General features: G+C 38.0%; 1 protein-coding gene across 4 annotated transcripts in view; it reads left to right on the top strand.

Annotated features, from left to right (window-relative positions):
• Nucleotides 1-20,677, top strand: part of nfic (nuclear factor I C) — a 77,847-nt gene that overhangs the window by 19,317 nt on the left and 37,853 nt on the right. For all 4 annotated transcript variants that reach the window (XR_001925166.2, XM_002938820.5, XM_012954800.3 and 1 more), the window contains exons 2-4: nt 2,842-3,373; nt 18,025-18,096; nt 18,722-18,796. Coding sequence is in view for 3 of the 4 variants with exons in the window: in XM_002938820.5 (XP_002938866.2) it covers nt 2,842-3,373; nt 18,025-18,096; nt 18,722-18,796 (679 nt within the window). In the remaining variant the exon portion in view is untranslated. The remainder of the gene's footprint in view (nt 1-2,841; nt 3,374-18,024; nt 18,097-18,721; nt 18,797-20,677) is intronic.

Genomic DNA, 20,677 nt, shown 5'->3' with positions numbered 1-20,677 from the left:
TCCCCCTTAACTTGCTTTTATGCTAATTACTGGACAGACATGCTTTTTAAACTAATTTTCCCACAAGGCCACTAGAACTAGTGTGACCTATAGGTGTATTCATACAGTGAAAGATTTTGGCATAGCACTCTCTTGGTTTTATATTATATTGTGGCAAATCAATCGTGACTCCTTGGTTAGAGTACAGGCTAAGTGGCAGAGGGACATGCCAGACATTCATGAGGAAATGTGGAATGATGTCCTTAGGCAAGTCTAAAATAACCAAGTCTCAACCAGAGATAGTTTTATTCTGGTGAAAGTTTCTAATCATGCCTTCTTAACAACCTATGGGCTTGCAAAACTTGGCAATGCAAAATTCTAAGGTACATAAATGAAAGTCTTTTGTTATCTTAAATATGTTTTCCTAGCCTTTTGGCTTGCATTTTGGGTAACCAAATTAGATGACAGACTGTTTTATCTTCAACTACTGTTTTATGCACACAAAAAAATATAGCTACTGTTTTATGAAAAAAAAACTTCAGTGGGAAGCCACAATGGCACAATGCATTACTTTTTGGAACAAACTGGTAAATAATGTGCTCCCCAAACAGAAATTGCTTTATATGGGCCTAGGCTGGTCCTTAAAAATTGAGGCAATTTGGGCTTCTTGGTTTTCTGAGTAATTTCTCATGAATCACTTGGCTCACTGCCTTTATCTTTCTTCCTTTTTTCTGTTTTCTTTACTGTCTCTACTGTTATTTGTTTATTGTTTGTTTTAATTGAAAAATATGAAAGTATGGGACCTGGTATCCAGAATGCTCGGTACCTGGGGGTTTTCAAATAAGGGGTCTTTCTGTAATTTGGATCACCATACTTTAAAGGAGAAAGAAAGGTAAAAACTAAGTAAGCTTTATCAGAAAGGTCTATGTACATACAGCCATAAGCATTCACAGAAATGCTGCACTAACTTCTCTGTGAAAAGATTTCTTGTGTCTGTAATTCATGTGCCAGAGACACGCAGCTCTCTGCTGTCTCCTCTCAGGAAGCTGACTCATAGTACTAACTAACTGAGCATGTTCACTTGGTCTGGGTGTCTGTGCAGGAGCGAGGCATTATGGGAACTTTCTTTACACAGCTCAGCGTTTTTTCTTCCTGTTTGGCTTCTGATAATCTGAACAGGTGAAATATGAGGAGACTTAAGGGCACTATTAAGACAACTGAAGGTATGCCTGCAGCTTGAGATTAACTCTTTAGCCTTTCCTTCTCTTTTAAGTCTAACAAAAATAATTTAAACATTACCAACATCTTACCGAATTGAAATATACATTACTGTATATATATGTATATTTTACTAAATATTAGTAACAGTAAATATGTTTTTCTTTAAGCAGGAAGAAATTTGGAAGTAAAAGACAGTGCTCTGTCCATTTATTTGTTGATGTGACCTAGCATTTATGTGTGTCCTTGCTTTGTGTGGTAGTACAGTGATTCATATCAGTGGACCTTAGTACCTAAAATGGCGAATATCTATTCAGGATTACCCAATGGCACATACTACTAGAAAAATATTGGTTTATGAAAATGGTTTATTTAGATGAAGTTGTGTTTTACATATGAGCTGTTTAATGTGATATATTTTTTATAAATAACTACATCTTCAGGGGTTATAGTTTCCCTTACAGATTAGAACAAAGGACATTCACTTTAAGGTGAAAAAATTAAGTTGTGGAATTCTCTCCCTGAAGTGTTTATATTGACAGATACATTCCATAGTATTAAGGGTTCAAAATACAAGGCTAGGGATATTTATCTTAGTACAGTGTTTACTCAGGGTGTAGTATGCGAACAATATTTCTCATTGGCAGACTGGAAACAGCTTCTGTCATTTTTTATCTTCTGGATCAACTAATGGTTAAGTCTGATTTCCCTGATTGGTTTCCAGAGTATCTGACATGAAAGTATCACTGCAAAAAATATTGCTAAAACCAACAGCATCCACAGATATTGAAAACATTGACAAGACCAACCAAAAATGTTAAGAATGTAATATTTGTGGATGATAAATCTATCTGAACTTAACAATACTAATCAGCAACAGCAATGCTAGAGTTAATCTATGGACATAACAGTAAATAGGTTTAAAAGATATTTGTTGAAGTAGGGGTATTTAGTTTGGGAGATGGCAGCAAAGTTATGGAAATAATGATGAAATAGTGGGCAAAAGGAGATTATCTCAACAAGGAGAGATAATATAATAAATGCAAAACGAATTAGCCGAAAAAACTGCATAAAATAATCTGTGTAAAATAAACGGAGAAGATCGCCGTCCGAACGCCAGATTTTACGTCGTTGTTTTACATTAGTTCCGGCGGAAGAAAAACCGTGTAAAACAATTACGCCGATTTTACACAGGTTTTTACATAGCGAATCCTGGTGATATGTGGCGAATTTTCTCGCCGTTTTTTAAACAGCATAATAAATATGTCCCTTAGTGTGTGGAGCTTATATGAGACCCTTAGCTGCCCTGCATTTGCACATACCCTTTAACAAAAAGTCCTGTAGAATTGTTTTCCTGTCAGCATGGATTTAGTGCTTGTTAAGTAAACATAAAAGTTCAAGGTGTTGTAGCTGATGTACACTAGGGGCAGATTTATCAAGCCTTTGATTGCACAAAGGTTTCTGGATAATAGACCCCATGTTATACAGCTCCTATTTATAAAAGACTGGTTGATTTTTTTTTTCACATCTACTATATGAGTTTTTTATGGTTTAGATTGTAAATAAAAAACAGTAAATTGGCTAAGTACAATATAAAAAATTATTTAAAAAGTCTCAAAGTAATTACATTTCTGTCCCTTCTAGGACGAGTTTCATCCTTTCATTGAGGCTCTTCTCCCTCATGTACGAGCCTTTGCCTACACCTGGTTCAACCTTCAAGCACGAAAACGGAAATACTACAAAAAGCATGAGAAGAAGATGACGAAGGAGGAAGAGCGAGGTGTGAAAGATGAGCTATTAAATGAAAAGGCAGAAGTTAAGCAGAAGTGGGCATCTCGTCTTCTAGCAAAACTTCGCAAGGACATTCGGCCAGAGTTCCGTGAAGACTTTGTATTGTCTATTACAGGCAAGAAGGCTGCAAGCTGTGTCCTTTCCAACCCTGATCAGAAAGGAAAGATGAGACGGATTGACTGTTTGCGGCAAGCAGACAAAGTGTGGAGGCTGGACCTTGTAATGGTCATTCTGTTCAAGGGTATTCCATTGGAGAGCACAGATGGAGAGAGACTGGTGAAAGCCAGCCACTGCTCTAATCACCAGCTTTGTGTGCAGCCGCATCACATCAGTGTTTCTGTTAAAGAGCTAGACCTTTACCTGGCTTATTTCATTCGAGAGAGAGGTGAGTGAAAGTAAACACCCACTTTGTCCTAGTTTTTATTCTTTTTGCATCTTTAACTGCTCTGTGTACTGCAACAAATATTACCTTATTTTATCTATGGTACAGGAATTAAATATCAGCAAGTCTCACGTGTAATTCTTAAATAATTTATCAGGGTTCCTTGGTCAATCATTTCAAAGGTGCAGTAATTTTTACTTATATTTTGAAAATATGATTGATGTAATCAAGCATACAAAAGAATAACCATACATTGTGTACTGTAAGACTAACGGCACACAGGGCAGTTTGACCACTGCTGCCATTGGTAAAAAAATAGCAGCGGTCAGAATTACACTGTCCACCTGTAACTGCACATTATGTTATTGAGTGTAATGCACCCTTAATGATGCCCTAGCTCTTTTCATTCAGTAACATTACTAGCGGTGACAGGAGGTCAGAGATGTTTTCTTTGTGGCTGTTTCCTGCTAAATGATAGTAGTGTGCAAAGTGCCCCCGTGCCATTAGCCTAAAGGCTTTGTTTTTAAAACAGCTTTTTCTACTTGCAGCTAAATCATCAGACAAGTAACCTATTATAATCTATAAATGTGTACTTTGTAAATCCTATCTATAATTCAGCTTATTGACAGGTTGATGTTTATCTCAGAGGGGAATAGTAATTTAAATCCCAATAGTTTTATCCTCTAAGTCCAGTCTTTTTTTACTTTTTTCTAAGTGGACCCTAAAGTTGGGAATCTGCTTCTATACTCAGTTTCACATTATTGGGACCCTCCTGACCATTGTTCCCTCTGAGGTGGGCACTCATGCACGCATGCACAAATATTGAGGCCAGTGCACACAACAAATTATGGTGGGTATCTATTCTGACCTGAGCACACTGTTTTTAAAAATGCACACAAAAATACTGAGAAGGAATTAGAGGGAACATTAATCCTGACATATCAGTATTCTTGCCTAAAAAATCCTTTTACTTTTTCACACTAATTGGTTTGTTCCTTTATGCTTATAAACTCCCCTGTGTGTATTTCTCAGAATGTAAGTGACTTTTTTGCTTATGTGTTTTTAATGTCTCATATTTCTGTTATACCACATTGTGTTTGTCTTTTATCCCTTAGTCTTTTCTCACTAAATTTACCGACACTTTTTACTCTACTAAAAGTCTTAAATTTAGATCTACTAAAAAGGCAGTCCTGACTGAATGCAAGTCAACAATGGGGCTTGACTTGAGTACTTGGAATAAGGCTGATTAACCACACCTGACCGCTACAAAATTACACTCTGGGGTCTGTCAGTTGCACACCCTAACTCAGCCTCATTTAAAACATGAAACTTTATAGTCTTGGTTATGAAAACTGTGCCACGTTTAAATTGTTGTTTTGTTAATGTTGCTGTTTAATGTTAAACCAGGTGTTACTTTATCTGTCAGCTATGGACAATTGCCCCTAGTTTTGATGTTGTAATGACTTCTCTTCATGCTTTATTTTTTAAAATGTATTTTCTCTCCAGTCTTTTCTGTAAAGACCATAATCATAACTCAGGACATACAAGGAGTTATTATTATCATTTATGTATGTGTTTATCCAGTGTATATAAAAATGTGTGTGAATTGGGGGTTCGTGCTTTTCCTGCTCTCTTTTCCCACCTTGTACTTCATTTATTTGACTTGCTGTTAGGGTTGCCGGGGACAGGCAGTGACGCCACGGGGGTGGTGGAGAGGCGGGATCATGATGTCACGGGGCGCCAATTGGTCGATCACCGCATCGATCCAAATTAGGAAAACTGTGCAGGAGGTTTTGACCCAGACAGCCCTTCCGAAAACCGGGCTGTTGGGATCAAAACCAGGCAGGTGGCAACTTGACTTGCTGTCTTTTTTTTTTTACTCCTTTTTACAGCTTTAGTTTAATTTCTACTAGTTTCTGTTCACATACAGGAGTCTGTCAAGTGATACTTGTTTTTGCAAGTATACCCCTCTGCTTTTTGCAAACAAAAAGCACCAGTTTGAGGAAAGGACTTTTCTTTAAGTAATTCTTACAAGGCTGCAGAGATGGCTATTAAAAGGCTACTAACACCACCAGAACTTTTTCTAATGTTCACTTTTATAACACTTTCAAAAATTGTCAACCATTGCTCCGGATTAAGGCCAATGCTCAGGAACTGGCAGTGCTGGACTTATATAGGGCAGAGTCAGCCCTGATTGGCTGACCCCCCCAACCAATTGGGCAGAGCCACTTAAGTTGGTGCAGAGCCAAGCATGTGGGGTCACAGGATGAGGCATCTTTGAGGGTGTCTAGTACTTAGGGGGACCCCCAGAACCTGGAAAGGCAGGGGCTTGGAAGGCATTTTTATTCTTATTCTCCAGACTAGCAGGACATCCTCTCCTCAGGGCACTGGGCACGGCTGAGGCACCTCTCTTATGGGCACTGGATACGGCTAGCTAGGGAGAGCAGCCAGCAAGCAGGAGCTCCAGGCATCAAACCTAAACAGAGCCTAACATTTTCCCCCTCCTTACAAGACGACTTCCAGTTGCCTAACAGATGCCAAATTTTAAATAGACCATAATTGGAACTACCGCAGGGAAGACAGAAAAAGCGGACCCAGTAATTGACTGAGGTATGGGAAAAGCCACCCTCATAGATGCCCCAGGTTGGGCGGGATCATAGGCAGAGCCACCCTCATGGGTGCCTGAGTAACAGACAGGATCACGGCCAGAGCCACCCTTGTGCAGGCAGAGCCACCTAATTGGGTGCAGAGCCAACTAAAGCCACCCTCATAGGTGCCCGAGGTTTAAGTGGGGTCACAGGAGAAGGCACCTTTGAGGGTGTCCAGTACTTAGGGGGATCCACAGAGCCTGGAAAGGCAAAGGCTTGGAAGGTCTTATTCACCAGATCAACAGGAAATCCTCAATTTGGAGTTATGGACATGGCTAAAACCCCTCTCTTTGGAGTGCTGGACACAAATAGGGCCCCTCTCCTCGAAGTGCTGGACATGGCTGAGGCCCCTCCCCTCAGGGTGCTGAACAAGAAGCAGACTGGGTTTGAGCAGTCAGTACATGACTAGGCATTGACTGTTGTGGGATAGCCGCTGCTGGATAGCTGACCCTGGAGCTGAAGCAGGCTGCTGCACAGGAGCTGTGGGCAGTGGCTGCTGCGGGGTAGTCGGCACAGGAATGGGGGCAGCAGCTGCCGCTGGGGAGCCAGCACAAATAATTTCAGAAATGCCGGATGGGTAATCAAGGGTGACATACAGGAGCAAGCTTCTCCTTCCAACAGGGCCTTGGCCCGAGAGAGTAGTTTAACCTCTTCTAGTATATCAGGATTGCCATCAAAGTGGCCAAGGAGAGGTAAGACTTCTTAGGCTTAGGGCTGGACGGCACAGTAACAGACCTTGTGGACTTTTGGGGCCTGAACCTTGTGTGGGAGATAGGTAGGAGGAGCTAAGGAAGAGAATAAGGAAAAGTTGAGCCTTTTAGGCAAGGACTGATTATAATGTGAACAGGAACAGGGTTAAAAGGGTGACAATCCAGGAATAGGAAGGAGTGGAACAGACCAGCTGAAGAATCTGAGACAAGACAGATAGGGCATAGGATCTGGAACAGGCAAAGCGGAGCGCGTGAAGGATCGGAGCAGGATGAAAAATCAGGTGATTGGATGTAACAAAGCCCAGTATACAGGTGAACGGAAGAATGAATGAGAGATTAGTACTTGCCGGCTGCTGTCCTGATCCTCTAATCTGGGCCTGGTTAAATCCAGCAGTAGAGGGGAGGGCTAAATTTTTCCTCTGCTATCGGCTCATGTGCAGTACAACAGGACTGTCTATGCATGTGCTGATTACCAAGAGATTTGGGCAAGCTGAGATCCAGTGCCTATGGCAGCACCAGACCTAAATACAGCCCTGCCTCCAACATGGATTAACCATACACAATTCTGTTTGAAAAGAAGTGATATACCAAAGAACAAGCAACAAGGGTAGAGAGAAAATTACTTCAGCTGAAACTGAAAACAAAATAACAGAAATAATTAGAATTACAGCTTTCTCTTTTGGTATACAACACTACATTTGATGGCATTTGAATAATTAATATTACTTGTATTTTTTCTTTCAATTTATGAATTTACATTGCTTAACGCTCCTTTAAACACAATAGACTAGGTGGAGCTTTAGTTGAAGAACATGTAAAAGATAAATGATAAAAACCAGAACTTGTCCTTTAAAGAAAAATTACATACACTGTTTAGATAAAAATAAATAACATACATACATACATCAAATAATATTCATTATATTTTTGTTATTGGTCCTTTAATAGACATGGTAAATATTTCACCTGTTAATAACCCAATTTGTTGCACTTTTTGTTTCTCTGTTTCCTTTTCACTATATGCTCTAGTACTGGACCCTCAATCCCAATTATAACCCCTCTAAATCAAGACAGGGATAATAATCTTATTGTATTAAAGTTACAGTTTAATAACACATCCTTTTACAACCCAAATGTTGTTCCTAACTTCTACAGGCTTCTTAAAATTAAAATTTCCAATTAAAACTTGGCAATAAGGCTGCAGCTGTTTACAAGGTTGGTTGTTTTCATGCATTTAAAAATTAATGCTTTATGAAGTTGTAAAAATAAATCTATGAGTGTGACTTTATTTCCTCTAATGTTTTTGGACATAGTAACATTTTTCATGTTAGCTTTGGCAAAATCTCATAGAACATAGTACACTGTACTTGATGCTAACTAAACTATCATAAATCCTTGCTATATTATGACAATCCTCTTGTGGGATTTTGAATGCTCAAATGTTTGTTTTTTTCCTTAAGGCTAACCCTAGGTAAGTCACCTTGGATCAGTTAGTCACCTTGGATCAGTTACATTCATATTGGTAAATTGTAGGTTGCAGTAGAGAAAATGTATGTTGCAAAAACTGTATCACACAGTTGTATCACGGTTAGTAAATAGCCCCCATATTGAAAATTCTCCTAAAACTGAAGGTATTGACATGCTACCCACAAAGCACCACCTCAAAACTAAAAATGAAACGCATTAACCCTCACTTAAGGAATTATGAGTGGAGACTTGCAAATTATTCCCTATTTTCTTGTGGCCAGCTATGCATCTACAACTGCTGGTTTAATAGCACAAATACAGCCCCATAATTCATAGCAAAATACCCAGAAGGTTAAAAGTTAACTTTTTAAAATGTTATTTGCCTTGACTGATTACACAGAGAGGTAGTTTAACACTGCTGTTACATTATAAACATTGCCCTAATGTATTATAGAGACTTTTATAATATATATATTGTAAGGGAAATGTATCCCTATCTGAAATTCAGAGTTATGTAAATGTAAGGTGATTTCTAATATTGTTATAAATTTTAGTCGGAGGTATATTATTCATTATAATCTACAGGTCTGAGGGTTTCAGTTGGAACCTGCAACACTCTCATTGAGTGCATGACCTGTCATCTTTCATTCTCACCCCCCACATTTACACTGTATATGCTGTTGCAGGAGGAGAACCCATTGATAAGAATGGTGTGGGGGTCCCATAGGTATTGGTGCTGTTGGGGGCATGTTATTTCCCTGCCCCTAATCTTTTCATTCTTGGGGGGGGCTGAAGTTGTTAGTGTTTTAGCAGTACCACAAGTGTACTTGTGTACTTGTCTTTCTTCCAGCACTCTAGTTCTTACAGATTGTTAGAGCTGAGATTTGAATGGAATGTAATTTAGAGTTTTTGACTTTTAGTTTTTGGAAACAACTAAACTGTGGACTATATAAGAAGTGACTGTGAAATTCTGTAATCAGAAAAAAGAAAAGGCTACAGGCGAGGTGTTTTTATACAGGTCTGTTGACTTTTAACAACTCCCAAGTGTTTGTCCTTGCTCCCAGGAAAAAAATGAAAGCCTTCAAATAAAAGAAGACAATCATTAAAGTTGAACATGGAGGTGGCTTGCTGATGTTTTGGGGTTGCTTTGCAAGTGCCTTGAATGTGTGCCCTAAAGCTAATGGTTTGTGCTGGGGCAAATGAAAGGCAGTATTCACGTGCCATCCAGTAGTGCTATCCAGTTGCTCTTTATCCACCATAAGTTTTGTCTGAAATTTATTGTGGTATCTAGTAGAATTAAGTCTAAAACAACTAGACTTTTCTGAGTTTTTCTTGAAAACGTTTCACCACTCATCTGAGTGACTTATTCGGTTCAAATGACTGGTAGGGAATTTCCTACAGTGTACAGTGAATTCCCTACAGCAGTGCTGTCCAACTTCTGTGGTACCGAGGGCCGGAATTTTTCTTGCCTACATGGTGGAGGGCCGATAATGGAAGCCAGTTTTGACCACTCCCCTTTTTTAAACCACACCCACTTCAAACTACACCCATGCTATCACAAGAGCTTTTAAGACCATCCCCACATTAATGGTGGCAACACAGCAAAAACCCAATGGTTGGTGCTCACTGAAGGGATATCACCCTTCATTTATATATGAAAGAATTATATTATGTCATACACTTAAATCAATATGCCTCCTCCTCTTCTGTGGATAGCACAGCAACCCCCCAGCATATTATTACACCCCTTGGGGACCATATAATGACTATTTCCAAATGCCAAACTCCAGGAACAAACCCCTGCCAGGTTCACCTTCCACAGGCAGCATAGGGCAGGCAGAGTATGGCACACACAGGCAGCATAGGAAAGGCAGAGTATGGCACACACAGGCAGCATAGGGAAGGCAGAGTATGGCACACACAGGCAGCATAGGGGAGGCATAGAGCAGGCAGAGTACTGCTTGCCCTACCCCTCTTGTGTGTGCCATACTCTGCCTTCCCTCCCCTGCCTATGTGTGCCATACTATGCTTGCCCTCCCCTTCCTATGTGTGCCATACTATGCTTGCCCTCCCCTGCCTATGTGTGCCATACTATGCTTGCCTTCCAGTTAATCTCAGTACTGATACCATTTAAAGGTAATACACAAAGGTAAACCATCAAAGCAGCCAGACAGGTGGGGGGCCACACAGAGGGGGGTCCGCACAGAGGGAGGCCCGCGGGCCGCCAGTTGGACAGCCCTGCCCTACAGTATACAGTTGCACTGAATACATCAGACTACCATGCCAAAGTGTCCACACTGCTCAACAATTCATGGTAGACAGAGTCAAAGCTTCACATTGGTGAAAGCTTTGTTACTGGAATGATTCTACCCATAGTTAGGATAGAAGGTAAGGGGATGCAGAAGGAGTATCTTTTATGCTAAAGTTGCCTGGGGTGGAACAAGTGGAAAGAAATTATTTGACTTGTCAACATTTCCATATAGTGGCATGCTAAAGCTTTTCAACAGAAATGTTAGACAAATGAATTGCCAAGATAGTTTCCCTGCAGGAAATGCACTTAATATTTTCCAAAATCTCAGCACTGAAAAACTTAGGGTGGGGTTATCAATCTACATTCTCACTACACTTCATACACTTCAATACTCCTTCATATATAATATTCGTATATTTAAAACTAATGGAAAGGGGAGATTTATGTTTAGATTTGGTTATATTACTCAACATACATAGCCAACATTTATATCTACCCCATCTTTTAACATTTTGCCTGTGAACAGGATTTTTTGGAAGCTCCCTAATCCAGGCAAAATTACTGGCAGGGATAGGGTTAAAGATTATGCCCTGGTATAAATCTATGTATTATTAAAATACATGTGTATTGTATATGGTTTCAATATTAAAGACTTGGCTTGCAGAGTAATGTTTGTAGTCTCAAAAACATTGTTGTTTTACTATTAGCACCTTTGCACAGCTGTGGTATATTGGACTTTATGGATTACATTTGTACGCATTATTCTTCGTCGCTGTAGATATTTTCAGAATCAGCATGTTTTTATTCATTGCAGCACACTTAATTGTTTTGTGGAGTATAAGGTGAAGTGAGGGGAGTTTGTCCCATCAACTTTAAATTCTAATCAGCCTCTGATTGGCAGCACAGACAGAAGTCAATCGATGGATATTGATCAGTCCTGGCAAAGAACTGTGTGGGAGGTGGGTTAGAATAGTTGGGATTGCAGCATACTATATCACAGCTAAGGTTTACTGTTTGTGATATATATTATTAACAATTTATTTCTCAAAAGCTGTGTCCATTACCACCCAAACCTTTTCTTGGTCTGATGCGAAAGCATAGTACATGCTTATTATGCTTTGGGATGCAAAGCTGACTTGCAGTACAGAAAAACATTACCAGGACGTTACTAGTTACTGGCCTGCAGTTTGTTCACCCATTTTAAGCTCCCTGTACAGTTTGTTTATGGATCCATTTATTCCTATTTGTACAGATAGGACTCCCCACTTATGATGTAGTGAATCTACCCCGGGTTAATAATATGATAATTGTCCAGAAAATATAGAGTAGGTGATACCTTTTATTGGCTTACTAAGTAGATTTAAAAAATGCATAAAAAAATGCAAGCTTTAGGGAATACATAGGTTAGTTAGCCAATAAAAGGTATCACCTACTCTATACTTTCTGTTTTTTTCCTATGGCTAACATGGTACAACACAATGCAAATATGAATGTGTGTCTTATAGTTAGTCTCTTGGAGAAACTGCATTAATTGAGAAGGGGTTAAAGTTAACAGGTCTTCCAATGCACACTCTATTTTTGATAAACTGTAACAGAGTTTTATTTCTATTTAAGTCTTGTACTTTTACTATCGAGATTTGGTGTTTCAGAGCAATCCTTTTCTCAAGTTCTTGAATTACAAGGTCCCCTACAACCTTATAATAACTTCTCTAATAATTCTGAGGAAGAATAATTTCTTCCTCAGAATAAGACTGCAGCAAGAAAACATTACTTTACAAACCCCACAAATTGCTACAAAAAGCTGAGGGATAATACATGCTATAGTAAATAAAAACATAAGTGCAGAAGAGACCCTAATATCAATAGGGTTACATAATAAATTTCTTACAAGCCTTGGTCCAAAGACTGTTACTACTACAAGATCCTGTGCCTCTGAACAGTTTGATCCCTCACCCCCCCATGCTTATCATACCCCAGACTGCATTATTACCCCTGTGCAGCATGACTAAAATGCCTTGCAACTTGTAATGTAAAGAGGAACTATTATGAAATGAAATTGTAGCTTCATATTAAAAGGGATGGCTCTTCCTTTACATTTTTTTTTCTACCAAAAAATATAAGCATTTTTGGATGCGTGCAGCTAATTTATACAAAACAAATCTAAATATATCTTGTTTATGTGCACCAACCTAATCTGATACATTTGTATCACTTCAATCTTTTTTTGCGAACTGCTCCCATGAGGAGATAAGGAAACATTGTTTTTAAAGGAGACATATCATATAAAAATTAAGAAGGTACCAGTGAATTATACTCCTTCAAATATAGAAGGATTGTGCTTAAAAAAAGTTGTGTTTCAGACTGATTTATTGAGAAATTCCCCCCAAACCCCACTAGACCCAACCCATCTGATCCACTTCCTGCTGGCTAAGTTTTCTGGATGTGCAGGCGAGCCACCAGCTCTCAATACACTGCACTGTAGAATAGGAACTAATCAGCAGCTAGGCTGACCTGATAGGGAACTGAAGCCTGTTTTTGCTGTGTGAGTGCAAGGCTGTGATTAGCTATCCCCCTCCTGCTAAGCTTCAGGGACCATTAGGACATGCCCACCCTTCATAGACAGAGAACTGATAGGATCTATAGGGAGCTCCAATAAAGGGTCAATTTTTACAGATAGGATTAATGTTTAGCCCAAAGTGAAACCAGCACCGTATATTATTCATAATTGTCTACAAAATTTTTTATTTATTCAATATGTCTCCTTTAATGACCTATGCACACTGAGAGATGAAAGCATCTACCACGATGCTTTGTATATATTTGCCTCACTAATTATTTTAAAGATTTCTTACAAACAATCTTTTTAAAATTCTAAACAATTTAAAAGATATTAAAGGAAAATAATTAATGCCTAGCTTCCAATCTGGGAAAATGGGGCAAATGCTAAAATCACTGAAAAACATTTTAAAGATGTCTAGGAAGCACCTGGTATTTGGAACAGTCCCTGGATCATTAAGGTACTGTGAATATTATTATAGTTTCTGTCAGTACAGGTATGGGATCCCTTATCCGGAAACCCGTTATCCAGAAAGCTCCGAATTACGGAATGCCTGTCTCCCATAGACTCCATTTTAATCAAATAATTCAGAATTTTAAAACTGATTTCCTTTTTCTCTGTAATAATAAATCAGTACCTTGTAATTGATCCCAACTAAGATATAAATAATCCTTATTGGATGCAAAACAATCCCATAGGGTTTAATTAATATTTTATTGATTCTTTAGTAGACTTAAGGTATGTGGATCCAAATTACAGAAAGACCCCTTATCCGGCATACCCTTGGTCCCGAGCATTCTGGATAACGGGTCCCATACCTGTACAACTATTCAGGGAAAGAAACTGCAGGACATAAACTTTAAGATTAATCAAGGGTATATATATATATATATATAGCAAAACATGTATTTACCATAGAAATGCAGCCTGATACAGAATGTAAAGAGGATTCTGCTTGTTACAGATTACAATATGAAAAGAGTATGAGACACAAGTTGCGGGGAGTTGGAAACAAGAGAAGGCGGTAGTCACTTATGATATGTGTATCATGAAGTAGTAGAAAGGGAATAAATCTAAACTGGGTCAGCTTTATCTATACAAATGTTTATTAAGAGCTTATATAAAGGCTGAAATATTGGGAAAAGGTCTAATGCAACATGCAATTCCAGTGTGATGAAAGAGTTACTAAAGAATAGACCATTAGAAAACTGTAATATTTAACATCAATTGTCAGTAGTTTGAATAGTATCTTGAGTGGTAGTGGAATCTAGTGTAGGAACTGATTGAGTGATGTGGTGGATGGTGTTAGTGAGGTGTATGAGTTTGACAACAGTATTCATTTTCATGTTTTGCAGTGGTAATAGTTTGTGGAGGGATGGTCAGTAGTAGATCAGTAGAAAGCCCCAGCAGATAATATGTGGCATATTGAGTGTGTGAATTTAGAAGTAATCTTGTTGGCATCTCGTTTGATAAATTTTAGAAACATTCTGTAGGAGAACATGACTTAATTTAGGAGTTTATTAGATTTAACAATAAAAAAGAGTGTAAAATCACAAAACTCCAAACATGCACCCAACTTGGGGGTTAGATGATAGTAAAGTTGTTAATGACAATAGAAAGGGTAATATGGGTGTTGGATAAAGTGGGCCATGTCTGTCTTGGGAAAATGTCAGTCTTTGTAACTTGGGACAATTGGGATTAAGAAAGGAGAGATTGTATTGTTTGTGTAGATGAGGTATTGGAACTTTTGTTTTAAGAGCACGTTGGAATCCGACACACTTTTATAGTCCTTTGGGGCTTGTCAATCAGTGCAAGGTGGAACTAAAATGCTTGACTGACAAAAAGAATCTGTTGTCAGCTTATATCAGATGTTTGTGATTTTGTGATTATTAATTAATATTGCTATCAATGAAAATATCTATTCACAAAGTCATCACTTTAAGAGACTTACTATAATAATAACAGAATTATAATATTTGCATTTCTTTTTATTTCTATTTTATTATATTATTTATTTCTACATTTGGCAATTTCATTGGGGTATATTATACCACAGCTGTACTTTGGATGCTTCAGGGGGAAGAACACCAACATTTCACACTTCACTTTGGCCCCTTGTGCTGCTGGGTTCTATCGAGGTATAGCCTTCATATTTGGTGGTTTGGCTGCTGTTTCTACATAGGCGTATGATATCTTGTGCATCAAAAGCATGATTATACTGGTCAATGATTAGGGCTCTCTCCTACTACCTCTACCCTAGGCACAAACTGTTGAATATAGGTCTCTCCTATGCTAGCTATGGTTCACTGGTACACAAATGTATTGGCTATGACTGTTCAACAAATTAACACATCACATGTAATTTTCATTTTAGTTGTGTGATCTTGTGCTATACTTTAGCCTGGAGTGTTTAGACAAATATTAATTGTATCCATGAATTTCCAAAGTTATCATGATATTTTTGGAAAAGTAGAAAGATGGAAATAAAAGAGAGCGGTACAGCAGTAGAGATGATTTTAAATTGAACAGAAGTTTGAAATGGTGGAAACTGAATATATAAGAAAAAATAAAGCTATAAGGATTAAGAGATACAATGAAAACATAGAGAGAGGAACAAGCTAACCAAATTCAATTTCTTGGCAGACTTGCAGACTCCAAACATTAATATTGTATTGTATTTTGCAACCCTGGGTTGAAAAGCTTTCTGTCCATTCCCAACTTACATTTTTTTCCAGAGAGAAGAATGTAACTGTAGTGCACGTAAATACCTGCTGGCAAATAAAAGATACCTTTTGTCAAAAGGGAGTGAGTAAGAACCTTCTGGCTTCTGCAAGGCACTCCCCCTCCCTATGACATGCACAGGTCTATAATGGAAAAACACAAAATGGGTGCTGCTCTGCGTAGTTTGGAAAGAGGTGGGGAGTGAAGGAGAAATTGTTTAGAAAAAACAAAAAAGGTCTGATTATAAGCTATGATGGTGTTTTGTGGCCATCAGTTTCTAGTGTTTATTACTATATAAATATAGGTATAATATAAATACTGATATACATAAAACATATTTATAACAATCCTCCAGATCCACACCTCAGCTCTAGAAAGTAAGCACTACAAACTTATGAATGTTACTGTAAATTATTATACAGAGGTATCATATCATTAGTGATTTACTCAGTTTTTCTGTTTGACTTATTTGACTGATTATGCTAAAGACAAATACAATAGAGACAGAATAAAAGAGAGATGTACTGATCCTCTGCAGAGAAGATAGATGTAAAGCTCTGTATAATTGTGAGTGTGAACTGCTGAGCTCAGCGTCTGCAGGAATGGAGGAATGGGATATTAATAGACCAATGCAGAAAGGAGGCAAGGAGAGGAAAGCAGGGCAGGGACACAAAAATGGAGACAAAATGAGGATGTCAGGACCCTAAAGCTAAGGCAAAAATTATAGCTGTGTCCAAGTATTTATTTTGTGTGTGTTTTAAATAGGTAGGATAAAAGGGACACTGAGAAAAATGGTCAGTTAGCAATAGAAAAGCAAGAGACTAGACAGTGACAGAATGAAAATACAAACAAAGACAGATTACAATTAAAAGAAATGATATGAAACTAGATGATCATTCACAACAGTTCTTGCCAAAGTCAATCTTATAGATTAATTTCATAATTGCGTTGATACAAAAACACCATTCATTAACCAGCACTCAACTGCTTAGAAACCCCTGAAGATATTTTTTTGGAATTTTAAATGTGCCTCCTTCTTAGTGGACCTATCACACAGACATAAAAAGCTGTATAATAAGGCATAATATATGCCTTAGGCATAGAGGTGGGGCAGACAGTTACTTTCACTTTCAATTCAGAACTTCTAAGATGTTGCTGCCCTCCTCACATTCCCCCCTCCCTCCTCACCATGTAATTATGTAACCAGTGCAGGGACATGGGTATCAGGCCCCCCCATACTGGCACAGAAACAAGATTTTGGCAGGATGCAAAGCTTGCCTTAATAACAATGTCCACAAAATGGCACCTGCCAGCTTGCTGCAATTGTGAAATCCAAGGCTGAAGAAAATAAAATTAAAATAATTTATATAGTGTAAGTAAAGTTTATTCTGCTTGACAAACACAATAGAAAACAATTTGGAATTATTTCTTAAGGTGACAGGTCCCCGTTAAAGAATGTATACCTCCTTTCTAAATACTGTAGAAAAGAATACATTTCGAATCTGCACTTCTTTGTTTCCTCACAAACAAGCTTATCTAGTTGTAATCTTTTACTACATACGTACCCAATGTTTTTATTTTTAAAAAAAGTTGTAGAAAGTGATATTCTGGCTATTTGCAATTGGTCTTCATTTGTTTATGGTTTATGAAATATTTAGCTTTTTACCCTTGCAACCAGTCATTGGGTTGAATGAGAGACTAGGGGATGAAAAGGAGAGGGTCTGAATACAAAGTGCCCTGATTGTGCCTGGAATCTCAGCACTGCAGAACAGCAATGCTACCAGTGCCTTTTCACTTATTTATTCTTAATATTTAGAGCTAGTATTGCAAGCAACAAACCTGTTTCTTTAATAATTTAGAAGATCCTCCTATAGCTTTGCTGATTGAAAAGCATGGCAGAAATAACACTTTTACCATCAAATCTAAATTTTTCATTTACTACTTTTTGGGCAGGCTGAAGGTGTAAAAAAAACAGATTAAAAATCCCATGTTTTCCATGTATTGCAGCTTGTCCCACTAGCAGAGTAAATACCCCACTGCCTGTGTTTGGCAGGTGGGACAGGCACATATATATCCCTTCTCCAACCTTCTAAATTGCTATCCATTCATTTTAGTTCATAATAAGTTGCAGAGCTCAGGTAGGGCATTTAATAAATGACACCTAATATGTTGCTGAGGCAAGTGCAAAGCATGAATCCAGCACTAACTTTTTTTCATAAAGTGTAATTTTACTTAATATCATTTAGCTTACCTTGACAATAACTATTTTGTTTCATGTATTTGCTTACTTTGTGTTTCAGACTCAGAACAGAACAGCAGCCCTCGCACGACTATTGGCTCAGACCTAGAGGACACTAAGCCCATCAATCTGGGTGAGTTTGGGATAGATGTGATCTTGACAGTAAGTGGGGCGTTAAATTATGTATTTCTTTTTTTTTTCACAATTCATGTCTCTTTGCACTAAAAAAACACACATTTTTTACACACAAATGTATTAATTTAAAAAAACACGAAAAACACTAATACAAAACTTTGCCATTTTAAAGTTGTCAAAGTCATGTAGATGTCAATGGTAATTGTCGTAGGCAAATTGTAACAATCTCTATTTAATTCATGGCTTTGAGGTTTTCCGGGGTTTTTCTTTTGTAAGTCCACAAAGATTCATAGTAGAACATAAAAACCACAAAAAAAATTGTGGTTGTTGTGTTTTCATTTTTATTCTGCATTTTAATTTGTGCCAATTTGTTGTCAGTTTGGATCTTTTAATAACTGACTAGATATTCGTGGGCTTAGTGGAAATGACTTAATGTGGGTTTAAAAAAAACTCTAAAACCATTAAGATCAGAATTTATGTGCATACTCTCCATGTGCTTTCTGTAAAATTAAAAAGCACGACAACATTAATATCTTCTGTAAGATCTTCTGTGTGGGAAATATTGTACATCTTGTATTTATATGAGTTTCTTTGATTCTTGTGATATTTCTTTCTCTCTGCAGATATTACAGACTTTCAGGAGAGTTTTGTCACTTCTGGAGTTTTCAGCGTCACAGAATTAATTCAAGTGTCTAGAAGTGAGTGTTTATATTTGTTTTGTAGTGACAAACCGATAGAGCCATGGCCTTTTTTATTACTTTGACAAGCTGATGAAATTTCAATTAAAGTTTTGGGGAGAGACATATGAGGTGGATGTTTCTAGCAAGTAACCCGACTTAACATGATTAAAATGTCAGACCAGTCATCCTGAAAGAAAGAAATATTTTTTTAAAATTTGCTCCAAAGCTAGATTATGTGTTTCAGCACCATTGTTGCATTGAGGGTGGTATACAGAAGACGATTTTGTATTAAACTGAGACCCTCTGTTGGATACAATTTCCAGGAGAAAGCCATGGTGATGGTAGTGTTGCAGAAAAAGTTACGATTCAGCAGCAGGCAGGGTTTGGATAATTGGACAAATATTCCGTTCTGATTAAGTGATTTGCTACCATCCAAATTATTGTGTTGCCCTGGGAAGGTAGTAGATCAACAATAAAATCCATGATAGTTTAAGAGTTGATGAGGATCCCTTGATGACCTGCTTGCTTTTAGCTATGGGTTTTCTGAACAAAAGGTGGAGGTAAATCAAAGTGTAGAACAGCTGGGACAGAAGGTGTGTCAGGCAGAGAACATCCAATTTTGGAAAAAAGTTGAGAAACAAGATCCTGGAAGATCCTCATGGGCAAAACTGCTGACAAAGTCTCCTGTATTATTAAGTGTCCTATTTTTTGGCCTGGGCTATATGTGACAATAAGATTAAACTGGGCAAAGAAGATGACCCATCAAGCATGGCTAGTATTCAGACTTTTGAGAACCTAGATTAAATTCAGATCTTTATGCTTTGTATGGTTTGTCCCACTTCCAACAGATTTTGCCACTCTTAAATGCTAGCTCGATAGCATGTAATTCCTGATAAACATAGTTTAGGGTTGTAAGAACAGGGACGGAAGGAGAAGAAGCCCTATATCACCCTCTGAATAGCCTTCATGCTGGAAGTTCATTGCAGAAACTTAAGTTGGGTCCATTTCAAAACAATTGTGAAAATTTTATACCCCTTGACAGTAATTTTAGGTACTTTTGTTGTGTACTTAAGTGACCTAGACACAAATCTTTGGAAAAGACTAATTAGATCTAATTAGATCTGTCATCTAATTAGATAACCACTGATTTCTCCAGTAAGTCTCTAAAGGTATTATTAACATTATCCTGTCCACTGCAGATATCAAAGGGCATTACCTTGTTCAAATAATATTAAATACAAAGCTAGAGACCTCCATCTTTTTTTCTTTCACAAAGAAGAAGCCTGCCCTGGAGCAGAGGATAAACCCTCATTGAAGGCAGTGCCAGGACAGTCCCAAGATGAATGAAGTTGAGGAATTATGAATAATGGGCAGTTAATAGTTATCTGCTTGCCTTGCACTGCTTTGGTCCTGGGTTAAAGGGATTCTGTCATGATTTTTATGGTGTACTTTTTATTTACACTGTTTACATTGCAAATAATTAATTCTACCATCTAAAAAATTTTCTTGAGCCAACAAATGGTTTTTTCAAGTTGTAATATTGGTGTGTAGGCAGCCATCTCAGTGCATTGTGCCTGGTCTGAGCTTTCAGAAGGAGCCAGTGCTACACATTAGAACTGTGTTCAGATAACCTATTGTTTCTCCTAATCCCATGTAACTGAAGAAGTCCCAAGGTAGACTTGGATATTTTATGATTGAGGGCTATTCTAAAATCTACCACTGTTAGCAATACAGGTGTCAGCGATCTGCTCTCTTTTTACTTTACCATTGTTCTGCTTGTCGGCTGCTGGGGGAAAGGGGGGAATATTACTCCAACTTGCAGCTCAGCGGTAAAGTCCGACTGAAGTTTATAAGAGCACAAGTCACATAGCTGTAGCACTCTGGGAAATGAAGAATAGA

The sequence above is a fragment of the Xenopus tropicalis genome, chromosome 1 (genome assembly GCF_000004195.4).
Source record: "Xenopus tropicalis strain Nigerian chromosome 1, UCB_Xtro_10.0, whole genome shotgun sequence".
In the NCBI taxonomy this organism is placed as follows: domain Eukaryota; kingdom Metazoa; phylum Chordata; class Amphibia; order Anura; family Pipidae; genus Xenopus; species Xenopus tropicalis.
The sequence above is the reverse complement of the archived record's forward strand: the minus strand, read 5'-3'. Positions and strand labels throughout refer to the sequence as shown.